Consider the following 22,275-nt stretch of genomic DNA (forward strand, 5'->3'; position numbering starts at 1 on the left):
TAAAGGACAGTAAACCCTCCTTGTGACGAAATCATCGGCACAGAAAATTGAGTTTTTTATAAGCGTTGTTATAAGCGGTATTTCGTTAAAAGCAGAGATGCTCCAAAGGAGTCATCGTAATGAGGGAAGCGCGCTCCAGCAGACCGGAGGCTCGCGAAAGCGGCGAGATTCTGATGATGGCCGTCAGAAGCTGCCTCGTCGGTCGGTTATGATCGCGTCACGCAGCAGAGCGGCCAGAAACTGCCGCCACAGGGCAGAGTGACCATAGCAGCGATTTTTTTGCCAGTCCAGGTTGACAGGAAGAAAAAAAGGGAGAGAGAGAGAGAGAAATTAGATGGGATTCAGGAAAGTTAATCGGAAGAGAATCTTCTGGTTTGCTTTCCCGCCATTTGGGAAGGGTAAGGGGGCGCGAAAAAAGGAAAGAATAGATAGCGGAGAAATAAAGCGAACGTGCAAAAAAAAAAATGACCATAGAGGAGGTGGAGAACGTCTGGGAGAAGTGCACCGTGTATGCTGCACCGAACTATTTCGCGCCGATTTTGCGCTACGCCACTCTACTTTGAATAATCCGGTATAAAACGAATGAATTGCGATGCATACCGCATAAACCTTCGAATAAACCTATATATCGAACAAGGCGATTGCGTTATACTGAGGGTTTACTGTACAGTAGATGCCCTTAGTGGTGAGAAATGGTCTTCAACCAACGTTTAACAACGCTTGCCTTTAATACACGCTTTTGGGGCGTATCTTTGCACCAGGACAATAATCATCATTCATCCTGCGCGCCTTTCCTTTCTTTAACGAGGCGTGCACGGTACTTCCAGGTCACGAACGGCATGCGCTCTGTCAGCGAGGCATAACGTTCTTGACAGGAAGGTAACAAGCGCAGAGTTCTCAAGAATGGAAACGCGAGCAAGACAGATGGCGTTTATTGTTGTAGGACAAAGATAGGCCTCAAATCGTGCAAACTCTTTTCAGAATCTTGTCTCGAACTCTCAAAGCTGACCGCCTTGATATGAGCTGCAGTGTCTTCGCTGGACGGTCTGGTGGTCCGAGTGCGCGCAGGTAGATACACCAACCAAGATGAACAGCATCATTCCTTTGACTCCTTTTTCAGAGTTTCCAATCGCTCTCTAGACCTTGTAATACGTCCCACTGTGCTGTTCTTTCGTAGTCCGGTCCCCATCTGCCATCATATCCTCAGCGTCTATAGTTTCGGAATGCGAAAGCTGTTTCAGGAACCCCGTGGGACTAGCCGGGTGGCGCGGGGTCTCCCCTGCGTCTTCTCTGGACCAAAATAAAGTTACTTCACTCACTCACTCACCCCGTCACAGAGTCCGAAAACACCGTGTTTCCCCATGCTGCTGCCTTGTACATCGCGACCAAGACTTCGTTGAATAAGCTGCGCTGTCATATTCCTAAAGCGCGAGAATATTTCACTCGTCACAAAGTGACGGTAAGTGCTCAAAAAAAGAGAAAAAGAAGAAGAAGAAGAAATAACACTTGTAACGATGAAGAGGGACTCTATAGTGGGCTATCCTCTCCAGCGCTTTCTAGTGGGTCGATCTCTCCAGCTTCAATCACAACGAAGGCACGAATACAACCCCTTTAAATCTAAGACGCAAACGTTGTGATTAAAGGCACTCCTATTTGGTCTTGATATCTCGCGTTGATTACTTGTTTTCAAAGATAGTGGCTTCGCGGTGATGTACAGTACATTCGTTCTACATGTAAGAACACCTTTCCTAAATGAAATTTTCCAGTTGCGAGTAGTGCTTTGTCCTGTGTTCTCGCTAAGTTTCCGTTTTAGTAGCGCTGCTTACAACATGAACGTTTACCAACGCGCACAATTTATAGCTATTATAAATGCATAGCATAATCATATAGCATCGACATAATGTAACGGGGTATCTACAATAACGTAAAGTCACACCACGTCAACACATCATCATTAACGCAAGCATCTACATCCACGAAGCTTTTCGTCCATCGATGCCTCCAGTACGTGGGATCTGCGTAATCTTAAAGCAAAGCTTCCTTTGGCCACAGACGCAGGAATGAAACGGGCGAATAATGATAAAACTGTCTTTCACGTCGTACTTGTCTCTGCGCGCACCTTAATTCACCATACTTCGTCCCTGGTGTGCGAATAGTGATTCTTGAGGCCGAACCGAATATCGAATCGAATAGTGCCAGAAGCGAATCGAACATAGAATATTTTTTCGAATAGGTTTCGAAAAAATGAATTGCCGTTATCACGAGTAATATTGAACGATGTTTACATCCCAGTATTCTTAATGTTTAGCAAGTTGCTGCCATTACAAAGTACGCTGTTAAGTGTTGTTTATTCAAAACACAAATGCAGCACTATGGGTAAACGAGTAGTTCCTTCGCACCTACTAGGGATCTTCAGGGAACGCGAATGATCGCTGTACAGCCTGTCAAGTGTGGCTACCTAAGTGACTTGCAGCCTGCTCCACTGCGCAAGTTCTCATGTTTTATGTCTACACTGCGCCCGCGCGGGGATGAAAACTTACCGTACTTTTGCGCCAATATTAGCTTTGTTTGGGTGCGGCTGACATTCTGAAATATTCGAAATGTATTCGAAAAATGTTTGCAGTTACGAATCAGTGACTATTCGATTCGGAGACCAAATCGAAAAGGACACTGTTCGGATTCCATATTTGATAGTTTATAATATTCGCGCACCCTTATCCATGGACAAGCAGCACACATCGCCTTCGTCTTCGTGACGTCAATGTGTATAGAAGTATCGCACAGTGCACCCGCCTGATTTAGCGTTTGCATTACGGCACAGCTTGTGATCGGCTCAGTGCATAAACATATTAATTGATGAATTTAGTCTTCAATCGGGAAGCTTTTCTAACGACATGTGTGATAACATACACACGTTTAGGGCGATTTCGGCAGCCGAGTTTAAGGTTGTAACCTCTGCGGTGCATAAACAAACACGCTGGATGAAATTACAAGTCGAACAGGACGAAAATAAACAGAACTGATCGCATCGTCGCAGTGTTAGGTGTGTGACAACTAATTTAGCGCTTCAATAAGACTTAGCTTCACACCGATTACGACATGTACGTTAGACCTGCATAACTTTCTTTCCTTCTCTCATTTACCACTTGTCACAAGCTTTCATAACTCAACGCAAGCAGCGGCTCCGCTTGAAATTACGACAAACAATGCTACAAATAGAAGTTAAAAACCTTCTGTCTTTCAGTGCCTTTGCATTCATCGCATTTTTCGCCAAGCCTTTGACAACACTTAAGATTACTACTAACTAGAATTACTATTATACTATAAAGGGTTACACCGACGGTGGCTTCCATTTGCTCGTCTCCGCACCTGTCGCCTCCCTGCCCCAGCGAAGCGCTGTATTGATACCATTCGTACGTGGCCCGCTTCTCGGGTGATGATGTTCCTCTCCTGCTTCATCTCTCTCTCCCTCTCTCTCTGCCAACTCCTTTCTCCATTCTTTTCCCGGCTGCTTTTTTTTTTTTTCCACGCTCGGCCGCACGCGCTTTCAATTCGGCAAAGGCCTCGAAAAATAGCGTCCGCTGCGCCTTGCCCAAAGACGCGTGCTCCGCCCGACCTGCTGCCCTCTCTCTCTCTCTCTCTCTCTCTCGCCCTTGTCGCCTTCGTTCTCGCATTCGGGCGTTAGTGTTTGCGCTGGGCGCCCCTGCCGCACCGCTACCTCGAAACCGGACGCACAGGGGAGCTCTGAATGGACCGGGCAGGCATCATTCCCGTACACAGCCGCCACCGCCACGCTTAATACACGACCGAATGCTGCGCCCGGGATGCAACCGCAGAGAGAGAGAGAGCGAGAGGGAGAGAGAGAGAAACGCACACGCGCGCACTTCTTACACACCGAAGCAAAGCTCTAATCTTCCTTGTCCTTTCCTTTTTTGTTCTTTCCCTCACTCTCTTTCTCATTCTCTCTACTCTTTTGTTAACATCCACGCAGGTCGGAGAGTAGCCGCAGCCTCGTGCGCGCCCTTTAATAGAATAGAAACGGCGCGCCAACTCGTGAGGTGCGGAATCGCGGCGGTCCACACACTTACGCAGGTAGCATGCGCGGTGCAAAAGGCGTGTGCCCGTGTTGTGTGGTGCGCTCGTATACGCGGCAGATGCCAAGACCCATAGGAAAACGCGTTCGCTTTACATGTGCGAGCAAGGTGTATACTATACTACATATACCCCACGCGTTGCGCGATTCTTTTTATTTTTCGTCGGCGGCTTTCTGGCGGTTTGTGGGGTCGAGAGAATTTCCTCGTGCGCAGCTATTAAAGGGCTCTTCGGAGCAGTTTTGGCCAGGCCGGCCACGCGGCTTTGTATTGCCCACGCGGTATCACGTTGAACGCTGCGCGCCTACCAGGTACGCAGGGTAACGTTGCTGCGAAAGTTCTTCTGTACGACTCTTATCCTTGTGCTAGAAATCCTCTTCGTACAGGGCTGCGACTGAAAAGATTTGCAACAGCAAGGCTTTCGACCTTTGCAACACGAGCTGGACGTACCGATGCGAAGAAGACAGTAAAAGCAGAAATGATATTTTAACGCCCTATGTGAAACAATCAAGTCTATGTGAAACAAATTAAGTCTCGATCCTTTACGAAGCAGGTTACTCGAGGCGTATACCCACGTCGTGAGCTAACTGTGATGATGAGGTGCTTCGTCAGCAGGCCGCCTATCTGTTCAACAGCCTGAAGGAGGAGCTTTAGTTGCAGATTAGATATTTTGAGTTTTCTTCTAAATGCTCCGTTGATAAACATGGCATACTCCAGTATACATGTATGTCATATGTAAAAAAAGATATTTAAGCCTAGAACCACTTATTTTACGCAGATAGTCGAGCTATGTACTAGGTGTATTGTGTGTTTGAACGCACGCATGCGTGTGTGTTTGTGTGCTGGACAATTTAGCGACTTTTCCCGCCTCTTATTGCTTTGTTTTGTTTTTCCGAGACTAGACTTATGACACACGAGTGGCTTCAGACAAGACGACACGTACCATGGTGCAAGGAATAATTATAACTTACTGTCGCGAGAACAATTATTCGTAATTACACATTCGGGATGCACAAATAACACATGAGGGGCTTAATTCAGACGATCTCTCACGACCACGGTGTTACTCACGACGCATCTTAGATATTAAGCTCACAAGTAAAAATAAATTCCTTCTGCCTGTAGATTTGTGATTGGCTCTTTTGACACTCCTGTTAGCCCCTGTGTACCCTACTTTACGAAAAAAACTTCCGGGACTGACGGTTTTTTTTTTTTTTCATTTCAAGGATTTTCGTGAAAACTAACGAGACAGAGTTGCGTACCGTAACCCACTGAATCTGCTTGCTGGCGCATTCCGTTTCACGTTACACGAGTGACGCGATGGACACTTATTCGGAGCAGAGAGTTAACATTAAGCTATGCTAGTGAAAACCCTTCGTAAGACAAGCAACATGATTTAGCAAGTGTACGGTGAGTAAGCATTTTCGAGGACCCACGTCACTTAATTGCAGCAAAAGGTTTCGGGAGGACAGAAGAGATTCGGCGCAAGACGATCCCAGAGCCGGCCATTAATGTCACACATACTTTTGCAAATGTGAAACGTGTGAAACAGTTAGGGCGCGAAAATCGCCGTTTTACTGCGCGCACGATAGGAGAGGATCAGAAATTAAAAAGACATGTGTGTCACACGATCTCACACAACGATTTGGGAAAACAGAAACTGAATTCGAAAAAGCGTGGCTTACACACACACACATACTGTCAGACAAACAAAAAGAAACCGGACGAACTTTTGGAAAGGGGACAAGAAGTGATCCCACATTTGTGTTAAGCATCACTGCCGGAGATGAAAGTCGGTAGTACCGGCATGGCCCTCAAGCGAAGCGATAGAATGCCCAATGACGAGGTCACCGTTAACTTCCCTGTAATAAATTGAGATCACGAACGTCAAAAACGAACACAATGTCGATGTCATTTTTCGGATGCTAGAGGCTTCCTGCGCCACAGCGAGGGTCAAACAGCGAACCGAAACTTCTACACTGGCGCGCTCAAAACATTTGCACCGCGCAGTTCGGTGGCACTGTCGTGATCCGTCCTCATTGCAACGGTAGTTCTTATCGTCGCATGACAGCACGACTATGCCTGCACTGTACTGTATCGGTCCAGGAATATCGGGCCAGACACCATCTTCCGGACACATGCTCTAACACATTGCATACACTCACCCTAACCGTCACTCTGTGATTTCTCTCTCTCTCTCTCTCTCTCTCTCTCTTTTCTTTTCTTTTTTTTTTTTCGTATGATATCGCCGCGGAAAGGGAAGCGTCATCAAGACGTGGCAGCAATCGAAACACGTTGTGACCAATGTGCAGAAAAGCATGCGGCATGAAGTCTTCTCATGCTCGCTTCCACGAACTCCAGAAACGGTGCGAGCTATGCGTAGATAGCCGAGGGGAATACACTTACGAGACCTAGAGCCATTTGTTCGTAAGTTATTATTCCTTTCTTTTTTTTTTTGCGAACTCACTCCTAGAGTTTGTCTGACAACACTTGTACATTAGATATAAATGTCTATATGATTTGTTACCGCGTTAACAATCCTATTTGCTGCCATGTAATTCGACGTGCACAAACTTGCCTGGGGATATATATAGCCGACAAATAGTGTGCCGCAAGTCCACAGGCTGTTTATAGATACACACTAAATATTTAAACATCCTTACGGTTGTATAAAAGCTTTCCGGTTCGTACCATGACTGACACCGTTATCATTAAGGGACAAGATTGAAGCTTTAGTGGAGAACAAATGAAGCTTTCTGTTTTCTGGCGACTTTTTTGTGGCAAGCAGACATGACGACAGCTGCAACATGCCACACGAAAGCTGCATGAAATATCCTTTATTAGCTGCCACTGTCAGACTCTCTCGGGTGATATTTAAGTTAGCGCGGCGCCAGATTTATTACACAGCTTTCAACTACATCGCGTTGTCGTCGCAGATCTAGTACAAGCTCGCTCTCACGTACAATAAACCTTCTATAGCCTTATATATTCATACATTCTATTATTTTTGTCTATTACCGCTTTTATATTACACGTTACATTCTTTTGCATTCTCTGTATTCTCATCTGTTTACATGCTCATCATATTCTACATCATGGCCGCTTGTGAGTGCTTATGACTTTGTTTACGGACTCATCGTGGTGCAAATTGCCTCTGCCTTCTATATTTATATATTCGTGGGTGTATAGGACTGTGTGCTGCGGTTTCCTGGCCCTATTACATGGTTTTCTTGTCACTTTTTCTTGCTATACACATATATATATATATATATATATATATATATATATATATATATATATATATATATATATATATATATATATATATATATATATATATATATATATATATATATATATATATATATATATAGATAGATAGATAGATAGATAGATAGATAGATAGATAGATAGATAGATAGATAGATAGATAGATAGATAGATAGATATAAAATTGTTGTTTCTGCTGTGCGAATAGGAGCACCCGTCACCATTATAGGGTGACTATATCTCTTTCTTTTATCTTCCTTCGAATAAAGAAAAACAATGTGTGCCCTCCACCACCTCAAAGAAGATTAACTGTTATGGTAAATAATCACGCACCGACTAGACAAGCACAGTGTTTCGCTGAAGTAATTTTCATCGTTTGATACATAGCTGTAATGCCAGTCACAACTAAACGTTCAGTTAGCTTGCAAATGACGAACTGCTTTCAGCTTTCTGGTACAACATCGGCTTGCAATAATCTAACAAGGGGATAGCACACCAACAGATGCACGCGAAGCGCTGCGGTCATCGAAGAAGGTTGGCCTATAATACTACAGCACCGCCGATTGTTTTAACGGGGTGAAAACACGGTGAGAATGGGAAACTAATTATTTGCTTTGCCTAAATTGAGATAACAGGTCCTATAGGCTGCCTACAAGCCAGTCAATCTTACTGAATGTGCGGCGTACGCAAATTATTCGGCTGATGTTACCTGACTCACTCTTATGGCTGGAGGAGCTGCAGAGGCGAATTCACAAAGCTCTTCGCTCGTAAGTGATCTTTGCTGTCGGCTGGCAACATTCGCTAATAAAATGTGCAGCGTTAAGGACTGTCTGGAATTTCCTCTTACGGCAATTCACGTGCGAAATTTCTGAGAATGCGGGCTCTGATGCATCTGTGCAACAACTGCGGATTTCCTTCAGCAGAATTACTCGAAACAGCCCCTACTTGTATCCACCTTTCTTCAACGAGGCTCTAATAAGCGCTATTACGCCGCAAATTTGAACGGAAACGAATATTCGGCAATTTCGAACGAAGAGTTCTCGAATCAAGTACGGATCGAACAGTCACAACTATTCAATTCGTGTTCGACATTTTGGATATCCCATAATTAATTTCAACGCAGCTTCAGCGTCGCTGTTTCCCAACTGCTCACCTTTGTACGTATAAATTGCCAGCAGTATAAACTTGGTTAATACGAATTATCGGATAAACTGGACAAATGGGAGACGTTTACCTAATTATCATCGCTTTAAAGTGCAGTTCGCCAACTGCTCACCTTTGTACGCATACATTGCCCCTGTTAATACGAATTATTGGATAAACCGCACAGTTCAGAGACGCTTAGCTAATTCTCATCGCTTTAGCGAGCATACGTAAACGCAAACTTCACACAGCATGAACAGATTTCCCGGACGCCTTTATGTTCGTTCTAAAGCGGATCGTGTGTATTTCAGTTGTCCCATTTCCATATATGTCACCACATTCGCAATGCCCACATTCACCATTTCCCACCTCAGTATTTTACCGCAGTCCCCGCATATTGTTACTTCACTGTTGAAACTTCGTTCGCGTGCTATGTAGGGTCGTTTGGAAACGCATACATAATTATCAGCGTGTTCCGACTGTGCCTACGTGAATGAGTGTGAGAGAATAAAAGAATGTGACGGAGCCTGTCGAAAGGATGATAAAAAATATGCGTCATGAAAATTGTATTGAGAACAATGGCGCAATGCACAGATTGAGGGGTAAATGTCAGATAAAGCAGACGACATCGCGGTAATAACCACTCGCTTTTATTAGATTATCAAATCCACAGCTGGGAGTTTAACGAAAACAGTCAGAAGTTTCAGCGAAAAAGCAACATTTGCTGCGACTCACACGGATATTACTGTAGTCAGCGTTGCCAGCAACATCCTCTTCATAGCTGATGAACGTTCTATGTAAAAAGCCACTTAATTAGAAGGCTACATCTGTACGTCTGTTCGTGTTCTAGATGCTTAATTCAACAGAATGATAGCGACGGTAACGTATATCTATTTCATTATAACAGGCGAAACGTCCAGTATAATATCTGAGGTCAGTTAAGTGGCAGAAGCACTTAGATGTGGTCAAATATTTAGCATATGCTAGAACGTAATTTCTGTCACGTCGGGATTTTATACAGTATTCTGACAGACACCCGAATCAGAACACGAAAGGCTTGAAATTGGGCGTCGGCTTGTATTTCTGTTTTTATACACGTCTTCCTTGCGCAACAAATTCTGGCGAGTCCAGAAGCCTTTACGCGCTGGAATTGCTCGCTACTTTCGTCTGTCTATTGCCTTGAAATTGCGCAGTTCACTCTGGCGGTTGTTTACAAATATGTGTGCCATTTTACTGGTCAGTGTGCACGCTTTAGCCAGAAAAGCTCGGAAGATTTGTGCAAAACCGCCGCGGTCGCATGTTCTCTGTCGCCACCAACCCAGACAACACAAAACATCCTCAGGATGTCCTCAAATGGTCAAAATGTCCTCATCCCGTAGCGGACGAACTGAGGACATCCCTAGCACGACCTGGTATCTTGTTCCAGAAAATGTACCTTATAGAACATCCTCAGGAAGTCCCGAAAAGAGCCTACATTTTTATCCCGAAAATGTGCGAGATAGGACGTCCTCTGGAAGTCCTGAAAGGAGCCTACATTTTTATCCCGAAAATGTGCGTGATAGGACGTCCTCTGGAAGTCCTGAAAAGAGCCTACATTATTAACCAGAAAATTATAAATGAAATATATATATATATATAGCATATTCATTGTCAATTAGTGATAGTGACAGAAGTTCACGTGCCTGCGGCAACGAACGATATGTATGCTAACCATCGTGTCTATGCCATGAAATGTGCATGCCGGCATAAATCTGTCTTGGAATTAAGAATAAGGCAATTGAATAAATCTTTAATTAATAATATATATATATATATATATATATATATATATATATATATATATATATATATATATAAGCGTATATTTGATATAGATGGTGTCTGTAGCCTCTAGACGTGCGCTAGGCAGGTGCAGGTGGAACATCCATCCGCCCTTGCTGCTTGGTCGCTGTGTGGAAAATGGCGAACTGCACCTCTCTTTTGATGCTGTAGGCATTCTTCGGCTAAGCTTCCCCTGAAATCTGCCTATCCGTTCGTCTTTAACACATATCTACGCGCTCCGTAGGAATACATGGGGTAACGTAACGCGCCATACGTGGGCTGAACCCGGTGTTAGCGCAATACCAGGCCGACCAAGGCAGCGGAGGTGAGTGGCCGATTTCGGTGGTAGTGCAATACCTCGAAAACCCACAGTTTAGCTGCAGCAGGCTTAAACCTATGCAAATTTCCAAGGCAAGAATGCTGAAACTTATACTAAAATGTAGGTAGCAATTAAGCTTGATTGGACGCCCCAGAAAAAGACTGATCCCACGCCTTCATAACCGCTAGCCACTGTTCCCCCACGAGGCTGCAAATAGTTCGTACTTCAAACTTTCCCTGTTACCTAAATGAGATGGTAATCAAAAAAACTAAATTATAAGCGCGTAATTTTGGACGTTTTCACTCGTATGCTATAGTGGAATGGTGAAAACCAAATTTTTTATTGAGCTGAAATAAAACGCATGCTTCGCAGCAACTATTTATTGTCAAGTTTAAGTCGGCAGTGAAATCTCATGAGTAAAACGGGGTCAGCAGTAAAATGAACTGTACCGCAGACTTTTGAGGATTGAAATGCTCAGACTTCATATACTTTGTTCATTTCTGTTGCACACCTTATCGCTTCCTCCGATGAAAAGCCTCTTCAAGAACAGCAGACGCTCTGGAGGTATTAAGCACGACGCCATTTTGAAAAGGTGACATTGGCAGGCGGAGTAACACAACCCCGCGCGAGCCGGCAACGTGTGTTCGTTGAGCAACGTTGTTCGTGTGAGCAGTTGGCAACGTGTGTTCGTTGCCAACTGCTGTTTTTTTTTTAAAGTTATATATACCATACAATGATTACTTACTGTGCAATAATTTCTCAGGGGAGTTTCTCTTACGTTTTTTCGCTCCCAAACATCCTTTTTCTCATATTTTTCTAGGCTGTGCTTCAGGGGCTTGCTTGCACGAAGAACCGGTACACATGGCGCAGACTAGTGCAGGCTCTCAACAAAAGGGAATCTCGGAGGGTTCCGGCACTTGTTGCGCATAAAAACAAGGCCTTTGAGATTGGCTAATGCTGGCAACGTTGTGCATGCAACAAAGTCAAGTCACGTTCAAGCAGAAGGCGAGTCAGCCGTCAGCGTTTCGCGCGTTTTCTGGATTTACCGCAGCAGAGTTTGCAGCGACCTCCGTTGTGGTATTTTGTTCCTCGGAGGCATGCCCTCGGAATCGGAAAAAGGAGGTGAGTGCATTTTATTTGTTAGTGAAATAAAAACCTTAAGTGGAGTAGTTTGTTGCGGTATTCTAGAGACGACTACTTGTTCACGCTTAGCGCCAAGTACTGTACCCTTGTGCACCATGTCGGCGAGTGACCGATGGTTTCGCCGCTTGAGGAACCGAAGAGTAGATGAATTCTTTATGATCCTAAATCCATCGCAAACTGGAACTAATAGCGAGCAGAATAATGTGCACCCATCTGGCTCTGGAGAGAGCACTTGGCGCAATCAACTTGACGCTGCTAGTGGGAGCCCATTGTTCAGCGATGTTGCATCGGAATCCGACCAACGTGAGCGGCCCAGCATCGAGCAGGACGCCGTGTTCTGCAGCAGTAGTTCGGACTCTGAGTGCCTACAGGAGCAAATGAAGCAAACGAATGTGCATCAAAAAGAGCAACCTGAGGTAGACGATGTGGCGCCGTTAAGCGACCAATTACAAGCATGGGCCATTCAGTACGGCTGTTCCCACAGCTCAGTTACTGCCCTTTTGAGAATCTTGCGTGGTCATGAATGTTTTTCTTGTCTTCCACGATCAGCAAGAACGCTGCTAGAAACGCCCAGAAAGTCATTAAACATAGTCAACATAGCTGGAGGGCGGTACTGCCACTTTGGTATCATGCAACCTCTTCGTGAACTGCTAGATATAGCAAAGGATGTACCATTGGAGCTTGCTCTCAATTTTCACGTTGATGGGCTCCCTCTGGCAAAGAGCTCGAGAAAACAATTTTGGACAATACTTTGTCATGTAAAGAAAATCGAATCTCATGACCCTTTTGTTGTGGGTGTCTTCTTTGGCGAAAAAAAACCAGATGATGCAAATGAGTTTCTCCGTCAGTTTGTTGATGAAGTTAAGGAAATCATTAGCTCTGGCATCTGTTTTGGTGCACAGGTTATACCTATCAGAATAAATGCCATCATCTGCGATGCACCTGCACGAGCATTTATCCTGAGTGTAAGAAACCACACTGGGTACTACAGCTGTACAAAATGCACTGTGAAAGGCCTCTACAGTGAAGGGAGAGTGTGCTTTCCGGCAAAAAGTGGGAATCTGCGCACTAACACCACATTTCGAGGCCAATTTCAAGAGCAACACCATGTTGGCAATACAGTTCTTGAGGAGTTGCCACTTGACTTGGTCAAAGACGTGCCACTGGATTATATGCATCTTGTGTGTCTAGGAGTCATGCGAAAACTGCTTCTGTTGTGGTTTCGAGGTCCCAAGCAGATTAGACAAGGGGCTTCTGCACAAAATCGCATTTCAGCCAAGCAAACAGAGCTTTCTCTTTTTGTACCATCTGACTTCAATCGACGTCCAAGAGGTCTACATGACATAGATCGCTGGAAAGCAACAGAATTCAGGTTTTTTTTGTTCTATAGTGGGCCACTGGTGTTGTTTTCTGTAGTGCCACAAGGGATGTATGAAAACTTTGTGTCTTCATGTAGCAATAACCATACTTGCATCACAAAGCGCAGTAGCTGCCGAGCTTGACTATGCTGAGGAGCTTTTGAAGTTATTTGTGAGAGGCTTTGCAGAAATATATGGGCAGCACCGTGTATCCCATAATGTACATGGGCTATGCCACCTTGCAGATGATGCAAGACATTTGGGGCCACTGGACTCATGGAGTGCATTTCCATTTGAGAGCACATTGGGCACCATCAAGAAGCTTCTGAGAAAGCCGCAGCACCCACTGGAGCAACTGTCAAACAGAATTGCTGAAACAAAGAAGCTTCAGTGCAGAAAAAAAATGACTGTAAGCAGTTCCCCTCTGCTCACTGTACAACATCAAGATGGGCCTCTTGTGCCTCTTTGCCAAGGGCCACAGTTCAAAAAAGTGACGTTTCCGGAAGGAATTGTCTTAGACACTAGTAGGAGGAATAACTGCTGCAAGCTCCTTGATGGAAGTGTAGTTGTGGTGGAGAACTTTGCCCATAATGCACAAGGTATGCCATACATAATTGGAAGGAAGTTCCTGAAGAAAGATGACGTATATTTGACACCCTGTCCCTCATCAGCACTGGGAATATTGATTGTGTCCAAGCCTTCCTTGCTGCGGTGTTGGCCTCTGACATGGGTCTCGGAAAAATGCATGCGAGTTCCATTCAAAAAGAAGCTGGTTGTATTTCCTCTTGTGCATCTGAAGATGTAAATGATGAAGAAACTCCTGTATGTAGAATTGTACAATACGTATATTGTTTTTCTTTAAGGTGATCAATATGCAGTCGTCAAGTTTCCAGAGGAAGGCAACTCTGTGGCTCTTGTACATACCAAGTGGCTGCATGGCGATGTCTGCTTGTGGCCACAGGATTCCAAGAATGTTTCGTATTTAGCAAAATGTGGAGCCTCTCCATCCTCCAACTGGCAAGTCGTGCCATGTGTGCCCATAGGCACATTCAGTAAGTTTTATATTTCTCTTCTAATTCTTTTGTAGCATGTCTCATAACATAGTAATCATGTTCATTTTGGCAATGTACTTGAAATTGCAGTGTGTGCACACATCTCTTAACTAAAAAGTAGCTTTAGAAAGATCTTCTTTGGTGGCACAACTGTAGATTTTACATGCTTACTAGGTGACAATCACTTTTTCATTCAGAAATGAAAGCTCATATACGCACTGGCGCAACAATTTGTTTAAGGTTGCATGGTAACTCTAGATCTCGTAACATTATTAGAAAACTTATCTAAAATTACATTCAGTTGAAGAATTGGGGCAATGCTTGAATTTATGCTCATTATTATTTTTCTCTTTCCGTAGGAACATATGATGCAGCGCGACAAAAGCTCAAGCAAGCTGAAGATGGGTCAGACTTGGGGAGTGAAGTGGACCTGGGACGGGGCAAAAGAAAAAAGCAACGAAGAGCCCTTAGCTCAAGTCCGGAAAGTGTGCAGCGACTACCACTTCCACCGCCCTCTATGATGAAAAGTATGTTTACTATTTGTTTTTCACACTAGCAAGCTTTGTTCACTATATTCCTCGTATTAATTTTTCTATGCCACATAATTTTTCCCATTAATATGCTAAGTAGGCCTGCACCTTCAAAGAAAACATATGTGGGTTTCCCTGGCAGGTGGGCAGTGACCTGCCATTTTACAAATTCACCTCTACATTGTAAATTTTTATACAGCTCTGTAAAATGAAGCTCTCTGCTTTCACTAGAAACTGGCGACATCTGAGCTTTGAAATCACATTGCATGTGGTTGGTACACTAAGGAATTGTAGCTTGTTTCTCGAATCCTTTCAATGTCGTTTTTTCAATTTTAGAAGCACAGAAGAGGGATGGGAGACGCATTCACAAGCAGTCATCACTTGCATCAACATCTAGGGCTAATGATCCCAATGTTTGCAGTAAGTCTGTGCCTTTTGATAATATAAGGAATGCATGTTAAGAATGCTGTCATTGCAAAAAATTGAATATTGAGAAGGAACTGCTCCAAGATGATGTCTGGCAATGGCACAATAATTTTTACAAATCTACTGGTAGCATAGCATGTTATAGAAAAACAGTCAGCATAGGATGGAGCATATAAATAATTGACAGGGCATGTTTCCACTATGGCTTGTACCTGAAGCTGTTGCAAAAGTGGAACATAAAGCAGTTTCTAATGGCATTTTAACGGGCGTGCATTTTGATGTACAAAGTAAAATTGAGACAAGATTGACTGAGGATTGTCAACCAGTGTCTTATTTCTGGACACTGACTTTTTTTTGGTTTACAAGAGCCCTTTGCTTTGGCAAAGGGCTCTTCTTCCCTTCTTCTCGGCCCACCAGAAGAAGTCATCATCTTAACATTGTTCCTTTGAATGCAACGATTGATTGTTTTAGGTTTTCCTTTTTTCCGCATACAATTGTGATTTGGAATGGCCTTGAGGGGTCCTTGCGCGAGTTACCAAGTGATGTATTTGCCAACCTATTACCTAATCATGTTCATTAATCAACTAGCTATTCCTGATATTGTTTTTTTTTCGATTGTTTGTTTTCTTTTTGCCACTCAAATGTATTCTTCAACTGATTGACATATGTATGCACTCACTCCTGCAATATCTTGCTATGCAAGATGGCAGTATATGTAAATAAATAAAATAAATAAATTTAGAACACTAAAACCTATCAGTCAGTGTTAGAGACAACCCGTCATGGTAGCTCAGTGGCTGTAGCATTGTGCTGCTCAGCACGAGGTCACAGGTTTCACCCTGGCTTCGGTGGCTTTCTGGTGCATCATAAGAGCACCATGTTGTCAACATTAACGTGGAATCCCTCGCTACGGTGTGCTCCAAAACCACGTCACAGATGTGGCATGCAAAACCCCAGTTACATTTTTTTTAGTCTTAGACACAAGCTCTTGTACTTTGTGTACTTTCTTGATGATGGTCGAATAAGTTATCTTTACTGATTTTCCTTATGATTTGCTTGCTACATTATTTGATGCTTGTCAGTCATTCACATGAGTCGGTTTGTTTCCTCTCCTTTTTTTAGGTGATCAAGGCGCAGTGCAATGTGCACAAATGTGTGCTAGCGAGACTTCAGAATCTGAGGGTGAGGCTGAGTCTGGAGGTGAACAAGATGCAATGCAAGAATCATCAGGCATTAAAAGATCGTCCACAGCTCACTCTTTGATGAAAAGTATGTAATCTAGCATTGTCTGTTTTCTTTCTTACAGAACCTCTTGAAGTTGTAGCCAAAATGTGTAAAACGTTGTCTTGTAACACACCTGGCTTCCTTTCACAAGCACTACTCAGCAGTAACACACCTTAAAGGCCTGCTGGTGAACATGATTATGTATTTTTCTTTTTTTTTTTTCGTGCGAAGGAGCAAGCCAAATGGGAAATACACAGTGCAACAATGAGAAGTGGCATTCAAGTCAGTCTGTTGCACCTATTTCAGATGATGGTAAGCATTTAAGAATTCATATTAAGCCAGAGGTTTCATGTGTTAGAGGATTGAGTAATCTTCCAAGTTGTCTAGAGTCATGCATTCAGAGTGAACGGAGCAAATTGTAAGCAAGACAGTGATGCAAACCATGGTTTAGATGCTCTAGGAAGGCCCTGCACAACCTTTAAGGAAACTTGAGGTACATCAATAGATTATTTTTCTAGATGTTCATCATTGCTTTCCATGTGTAAATATATGAATTTGTTGCTTAGAAATTTTGTCCACTTTAGACGGACTATTAGGTTTAATAAACAGAACTGTGATATCATTTTTTATTTCTGAGTTACAAAAAACATCATAGTTTCATTTCTGAGAATTTGCGTTTTTTGCCAATTTTTATTTAACAAATTGACGACAAATAAAAATTCGCAACAGTCACTAGATCCTTTTTCTTTTCGATGTAACAAACCTCATCAAATTTGGTGCAGTGGTTTCTGAGAAAATCGATTTCTCCTTTCCCAGGTATTTAGATAGGAGCCTTCGAGCTAAGCTTCCTCTTAAGGGAGCTAGTTGCTCTTTGGGGCTCGGATTAATGTTACTATGGCCTAGAGCACCATTTGTGTACTCCGTTAACTTGTTGACTGCTGCTTATTGACTAGTGTATGAACGTCAACATATTTTGTTTGATGCGATAAAGTCGCAATGTAGACCAGATGCCCAAGCAGGAAGTTTGCTCCCTTTTGGTTTACTTTGGGCGGAGGAGCTGTTCAATAACCAGAAATGTTTTGGACTGCATTGTGTGCAGTAATGGTAGTGTTGCACAGCACACTTTCCATCATTACCGAATTTCTTGGTTGTGATTGGCTCTTGTGATTGGCTCCTTCCTGCAATATTGCAGGAGGGAGTCAATTGTGGTTGAGAATTTCTATCAGGATCGGGCTCAAGTCATAATAAAAAGTGGCCGTGTGACACCGATGCAACATCAGAGCCTTTCCTCATTTTTCATGATGTTCACACGAAACATGATTGGCACTGCGACTTTAACAATACAGTACCACCTCTTTTTCATATGCTGCCATTATAATTGGTAGCACGGCAATTCCTGATTGAAATATTTGCTGCATTTCAGTAAGGAAAATGGTTTGGCAAATTTAATCGGATTTTCCTATGAAAAAAACTTGCCTGTGCTACCTTTTGACACTGTTTTTCGCATAGCTTATAGATGTAGTGCCACCACTGTGCGGGTTTTGACTAAAAGTGGACAGAATGCTTGGCAAAGCAATGTTTTTGGGTTCCCAGAGCCCAACCAATGAACTCAACATAGCAAAGGGGCACTAAAGAAGCTTATTAAATTCTATTTTTTTATTGATGCTCTTTTAATAGCAAAACAACCACTCTTGTGGGCTTGGCAAGAATGAAGGATGGGTGACTATACTGTGCTGAAGTTCCACACCAGTCAACTGATTTTGACAGTTGGCTAAGAGCTAGTTATTTGTTTATCAATGAAGGACTGCATCACACTAAACAAACCAAACGAAACCTGACAACTGCATGAATATTAACTGACTGCATGATTAACTGAATATTAACAGCCAGAGTGTCCTCACACATTTTCTTCGTGAATTTCAGGCATTAAGCAGGTGATCAGGCTTCTACAAACGGTAATCTTGAGAGTCGAGCACCTGGGAAGCCAACTAGACGTAATAAAAGCAAAGCTTTGTGACCAACAACTGCAGCCTGAAGCAGATTTGTTAGAAAAACCATTTTGTGACATCACGGAGTTCGAACTGTTTGATCAAGGCCTCTCAGAAAGTGATGCAATGAAGTCAAAGTTGGTAAGTGTTTTTAGTGGAGTATTGTTATACACGAATTTGATAAGCGCGAGGTTGACTGACATATCTCGCGGTAAACTTTTCCAGGTTTCTATATGAAATAAGCAAGTATCCTTGCTTGTATATGTAGAAGGTTTTATGTGCGCTGCAGTTCTTAATTCCAGGTAGAAAAACGTTTTTTTTTTCTTCATGTACCCAAAGGCCCTTTTACAGGCATTACATAGGGGGTTACATATTACATAACATCACGAGGAATAAATATTGAAAATATACAAGCGTGAAATGTACCTGGCTTTTTGCACCTAAAAAACAAAATGTAATGTATAATAGCCATATCTTAAGGGACTAATTTTGTGAACAGTGTACTTGTATATTCCTCAGATCCAACATAACACAGTACCTTTCAAAGTCAGTATTTATGTCAACTGGTCTTTTGCAAACCTGAAAATGGTTGTTTCCTTGAACAGATGATGTGAGCAATTACTCATATCAGCAACTCATGTGCGTGGACAATGAGCCCATTTCTACAGTTTTCTAGTGGCATTACCACTAGAAAGCTTCTACATGCCACTATGTATTTGCATGACTACATATCTAGTGGAATTTAAAATGTACTGCACATTCATAATTTTTGTCATTGATGGTAGAGCAGTACATAATGTACAAAGTTTCAATCGTCTGAAAAGCTGGTTGCTACAAAAGGATTACACGCTTGACATATGCTGCCACCTGCACTCGGTTTTCCATTACACCAAATATATTAGCCTGTCACTTCCGGTTTATTTATGAGAAGGATGAAAGTTGTCCATGGGTGTGGACAGTCAGACTGAAAAGGGTATAGCAATGATGTTAAAGGTTTTTGCAGTACCATTGTAGTGCTTAAGTGCATAAATGAAATAAAACAAGACTACTACTTTGCCTGTCATTTGGAATTGCATTGAACTTTTTTGTGAGGTACTAAGCGCTGACCTCTGAGGTATAAAACACCGATGAAAACATAGTGCCATGCTAGAAACTTGTAGCATGTTTGGTATAAGATGTAAATCTTGTTTAGGATTCTTTATGCTTTAAAATCTGCAATCATGTTTTATTGAACCTTGCACTGCAGCCTGAAACTTGCTTTCACTCAGTGGGTGGCTTGAAAATTCACCTGCTATAAAAAATTGCTTAGTGTTCTTTGAAATGTTGGTATTCCTGTAATGGTATAAAACCTTGTAAATTCCAGGTACGGGAACTCGCTGCCTTAGGAGGAAGAAATGTTAGTTTGTCTACGCGTCGCATTCTTGAAGCCCTGATGACCCAGGAAGTGGCTGTTCAATATAGTTGGCTCGGACAAAAAGGAAAGAAGAAGTTCTTGTCGTTGACAACCTGCGACTTGATATATAGTAAGTACACTTCAGTATCCTGTTTCTGCTTTTGGCAAGTTTCTTCCCCTTCATCCTGCAGGGAAATGGACTTCTAGCGTTAAACTACACACATAATGTAGCTATCAGCAGGTTGCTGTGGTGCTCCAGGATAGTTTTCTAAGGCCCTTCAACGCCTTACACCTTTAAGGAGTACTTCTGCTATTGACATAATCATTTTTTAATTTTGTCTCGACAAGAACTGCGTGTGCACATTGCCTGAATACCAAATAAGCTCACATTAAAGAGAGCATGTGTACGATTGAGCCACTTTCTGTGAAGAACCACATAGGTGCATCATGCGTAATATAAATTGAACAAGTGCTACCTGTTGGCTGATAATATAATCGGGAGGGCTACACTGGGTGCACACAACACCTTCAAAGGCCATGTGTGGTTTCTAGCCACATGTCTGAAACATGCAAGTTGTGAAGTTTGAATCTTTCTCCACTATTAAGCTGACACTATTTGCTCTTGCTATATAAAATATTTCATCACTGGCCTGCTTATAAACCTTTGCCTCCCATCATGGCCAGATAAGTAACATAACTGAATTAAATGTATATTCTGGAATATTTTTTATTGACAGCTAATATACAGCATCAAATTGTGTAAACTAAACTGCAAGCCACTCATCTTTTGTTACCCTTTCTGTTACGACCCTGCTCTCTTTTATGCCATGACTGACTGTCAAGATAACTACAGAGCACCTCCTTATTGTTGCAGAAAGTGTTAAGTGCACATTTGAAACTGTAAAAAGAAGTGAAGTTGAGGACGTTGTAAAAACGTGGCTCAGACACGCTGGGGAGAAGCTTAGAAAGAATAACAAACAGTCTGAAAAAGTCACAGGTGAGTATTTCTTCTGATAGGCTCTCGTAATTATTAAATTTAGATTTCCACCTAATAACATTTAACTATTAAATATAATTCAAAGGTTTTCCTGCAGCTGATCTGATAAGTGCTTAAAAATACAATCTGAAACATGATTATGTTGGGCAGTTTAACATTATTTAGTGGGATAAGCATCCAGGCTACAGGTTTTTTTATGCTGGTACTCTTCTGTTTGCATGAAGTGTCCACTTGCCGTATTTATTCGAGGAGAAGGCAGGGCATTTTTTCTGAAATACTCAGTCTAGAAGTTACCCCTTACCTTATATGCGACGCTGATAGATTAAGTGACTTATTCAATATGGCGGTAGCGGTGCCACATCTCTGGTGATCCTAATTTTAGACATCAGCGAGAGGTGTAGCAACTAATAAGCTTTGGCAGGTGAGCCAGTATGGTATTCTGTGCGTACATTCCATACTTAGTATTTGAAAATAAAATTTAATAATGAAGATGAAGTGTGGGTTTACGTGAATTTCTCCTTCAAATGTGGCTTCTGTGGCAGCACGCACCACACTGCTAGGATACTACACGATAAGGCAACATCCGCATATAATCCCAACTGGTCATTCAGTTTATTCTGCTAACTTTCACCGCCGACACCTCAGGAGTAAGGTGAGGCGCTGGGCTTTTTGGTATTTCTAGCGAATGCCGATGGGTCTCAATAATTCGTCGGCTACTGTATGTCACCTTATATTATTGTTCATACTAGTTTTTTTTTCTTGGGTGCCCCAACTGCACCCTCACCTTATAATCGAATAAGTATGGTATATGCTTAGAACTACAGAAAGTTGAACTAGTTAGTTTGGTAGGGGTTCGTTGTGACAGAAGGTAAGGCATACACATGAACACACAAGAAGAGAACCAGAAAACTCAAACGGCACTTGTGTTGTCTGGTTCTCTTGTGTTTTGTATCTCCACGCCTTACCTTCTCTCACGAAGGTATATGCCTTTACTTCCTCCTCATTGAGAGTTAATTTCTGAAATCTCCCTTTTAATTGAAGAGTACACCTTGAATTGCCAAGTTAAGTTACTAGCATGTCTTTTCACTTGCTTCCCTTGTTTCTCTTGTAAAAGTAAGTCAGAGACGCTGAATCTGTGATTCATTGTGTGTCTTTTCTAGAGCTGCTGGAGTGACAACGCAGGCCTCACTGAAGTGCAGCATGTTTCAACCACAGCACGGAGGACTTTTTTTCCACATTTTGCTGTTTTAATGATAATTTCGTCATTATAATACTCATTTTTACTTTTCCGTTCTTTAATATTTAAAGATTGTATTTTAATTCCTCATTTTCTAGTCATTTTTAGTCAGTTACAGTTTATTACTCATTTTTGCATTGCTGTAGCAGGAAGACAATTTTTTCGCGCATTAAGAGTGATGCCTTATGTATTCATGTTTTTTATAATAAATTTTATATTTAAGCTTTTGCGAGCCTTTCTTTTTGCAAAAAGAAGTATGTTACGCATTGCATTGTGATGTGTA

At 42.5% G+C, this 22,275-nt stretch overlaps 2 protein-coding genes across 7 annotated transcripts in view; one reads left to right on the plus strand and one right to left on the minus strand.

The window, feature by feature from the left end:
- The window catches only part of Rbp (RIM-binding protein), a 471,200-nt gene that overhangs the window by 424,401 nt on the left and 24,524 nt on the right, over nucleotides 1-22,275 (minus strand). The window lies entirely within an intron of this gene.
- Nucleotides 11,544-22,219, plus strand: LOC135900710 (uncharacterized). Of its 3 annotated transcripts, XM_065430251.2 has the most exons (10): nucleotides 11,547-11,766; nucleotides 14,009-14,197; nucleotides 14,557-14,724; nucleotides 15,064-15,147; nucleotides 16,276-16,422; nucleotides 16,609-16,689; nucleotides 18,301-18,506; nucleotides 19,729-19,888; nucleotides 20,633-20,755; nucleotides 21,916-22,219. In XM_065430251.2, the coding sequence occupies exons 1-10, from the start codon at nucleotides 11,742-11,744 to the stop codon at nucleotides 21,927-21,929; spliced, it is 1,197 nt and encodes a 398-aa protein (XP_065286323.1). In that variant the 5' UTR covers nucleotides 11,547-11,741; the 3' UTR covers nucleotides 21,930-22,219. The 3 variants fall into 3 exon arrangements, with proteins under 3 accessions (XP_065286324.1, XP_065286323.1, XP_070389190.1); XM_065430252.2 differs by lacking the exon at nucleotides 20,633-20,755 and having other exon boundaries at nucleotides 11,544-11,766; XM_070533089.1 differs by lacking the exon at nucleotides 15,064-15,147 and having other exon boundaries at nucleotides 11,548-11,766.

Source organism: Dermacentor albipictus, chromosome 2, assembly GCF_038994185.2.
Source record: "Dermacentor albipictus isolate Rhodes 1998 colony chromosome 2, USDA_Dalb.pri_finalv2, whole genome shotgun sequence".
NCBI classification, from domain to species: domain Eukaryota; kingdom Metazoa; phylum Arthropoda; class Arachnida; order Ixodida; family Ixodidae; genus Dermacentor; species Dermacentor albipictus.

Coding starts and splice junctions, on each gene's coding strand:
- LOC135900710 (XM_065430251.2), top strand. CDS start 11,742: ATGCCCTCGGAATCGGAAAAAGGAG. Junction 15,148..16,275: donor TAATGATCCCAATGTTTGCA/GTAAGTCTGTGC, acceptor TCCTTTTTTTAG/GTGATCAAGGCGCAGTGCAA. Junction 16,690..18,300: donor TGCACCTATTTCAGATGATG/GTAAGCATTTAA, acceptor CGTGAATTTCAG/GCATTAAGCAGGTGATCAGG.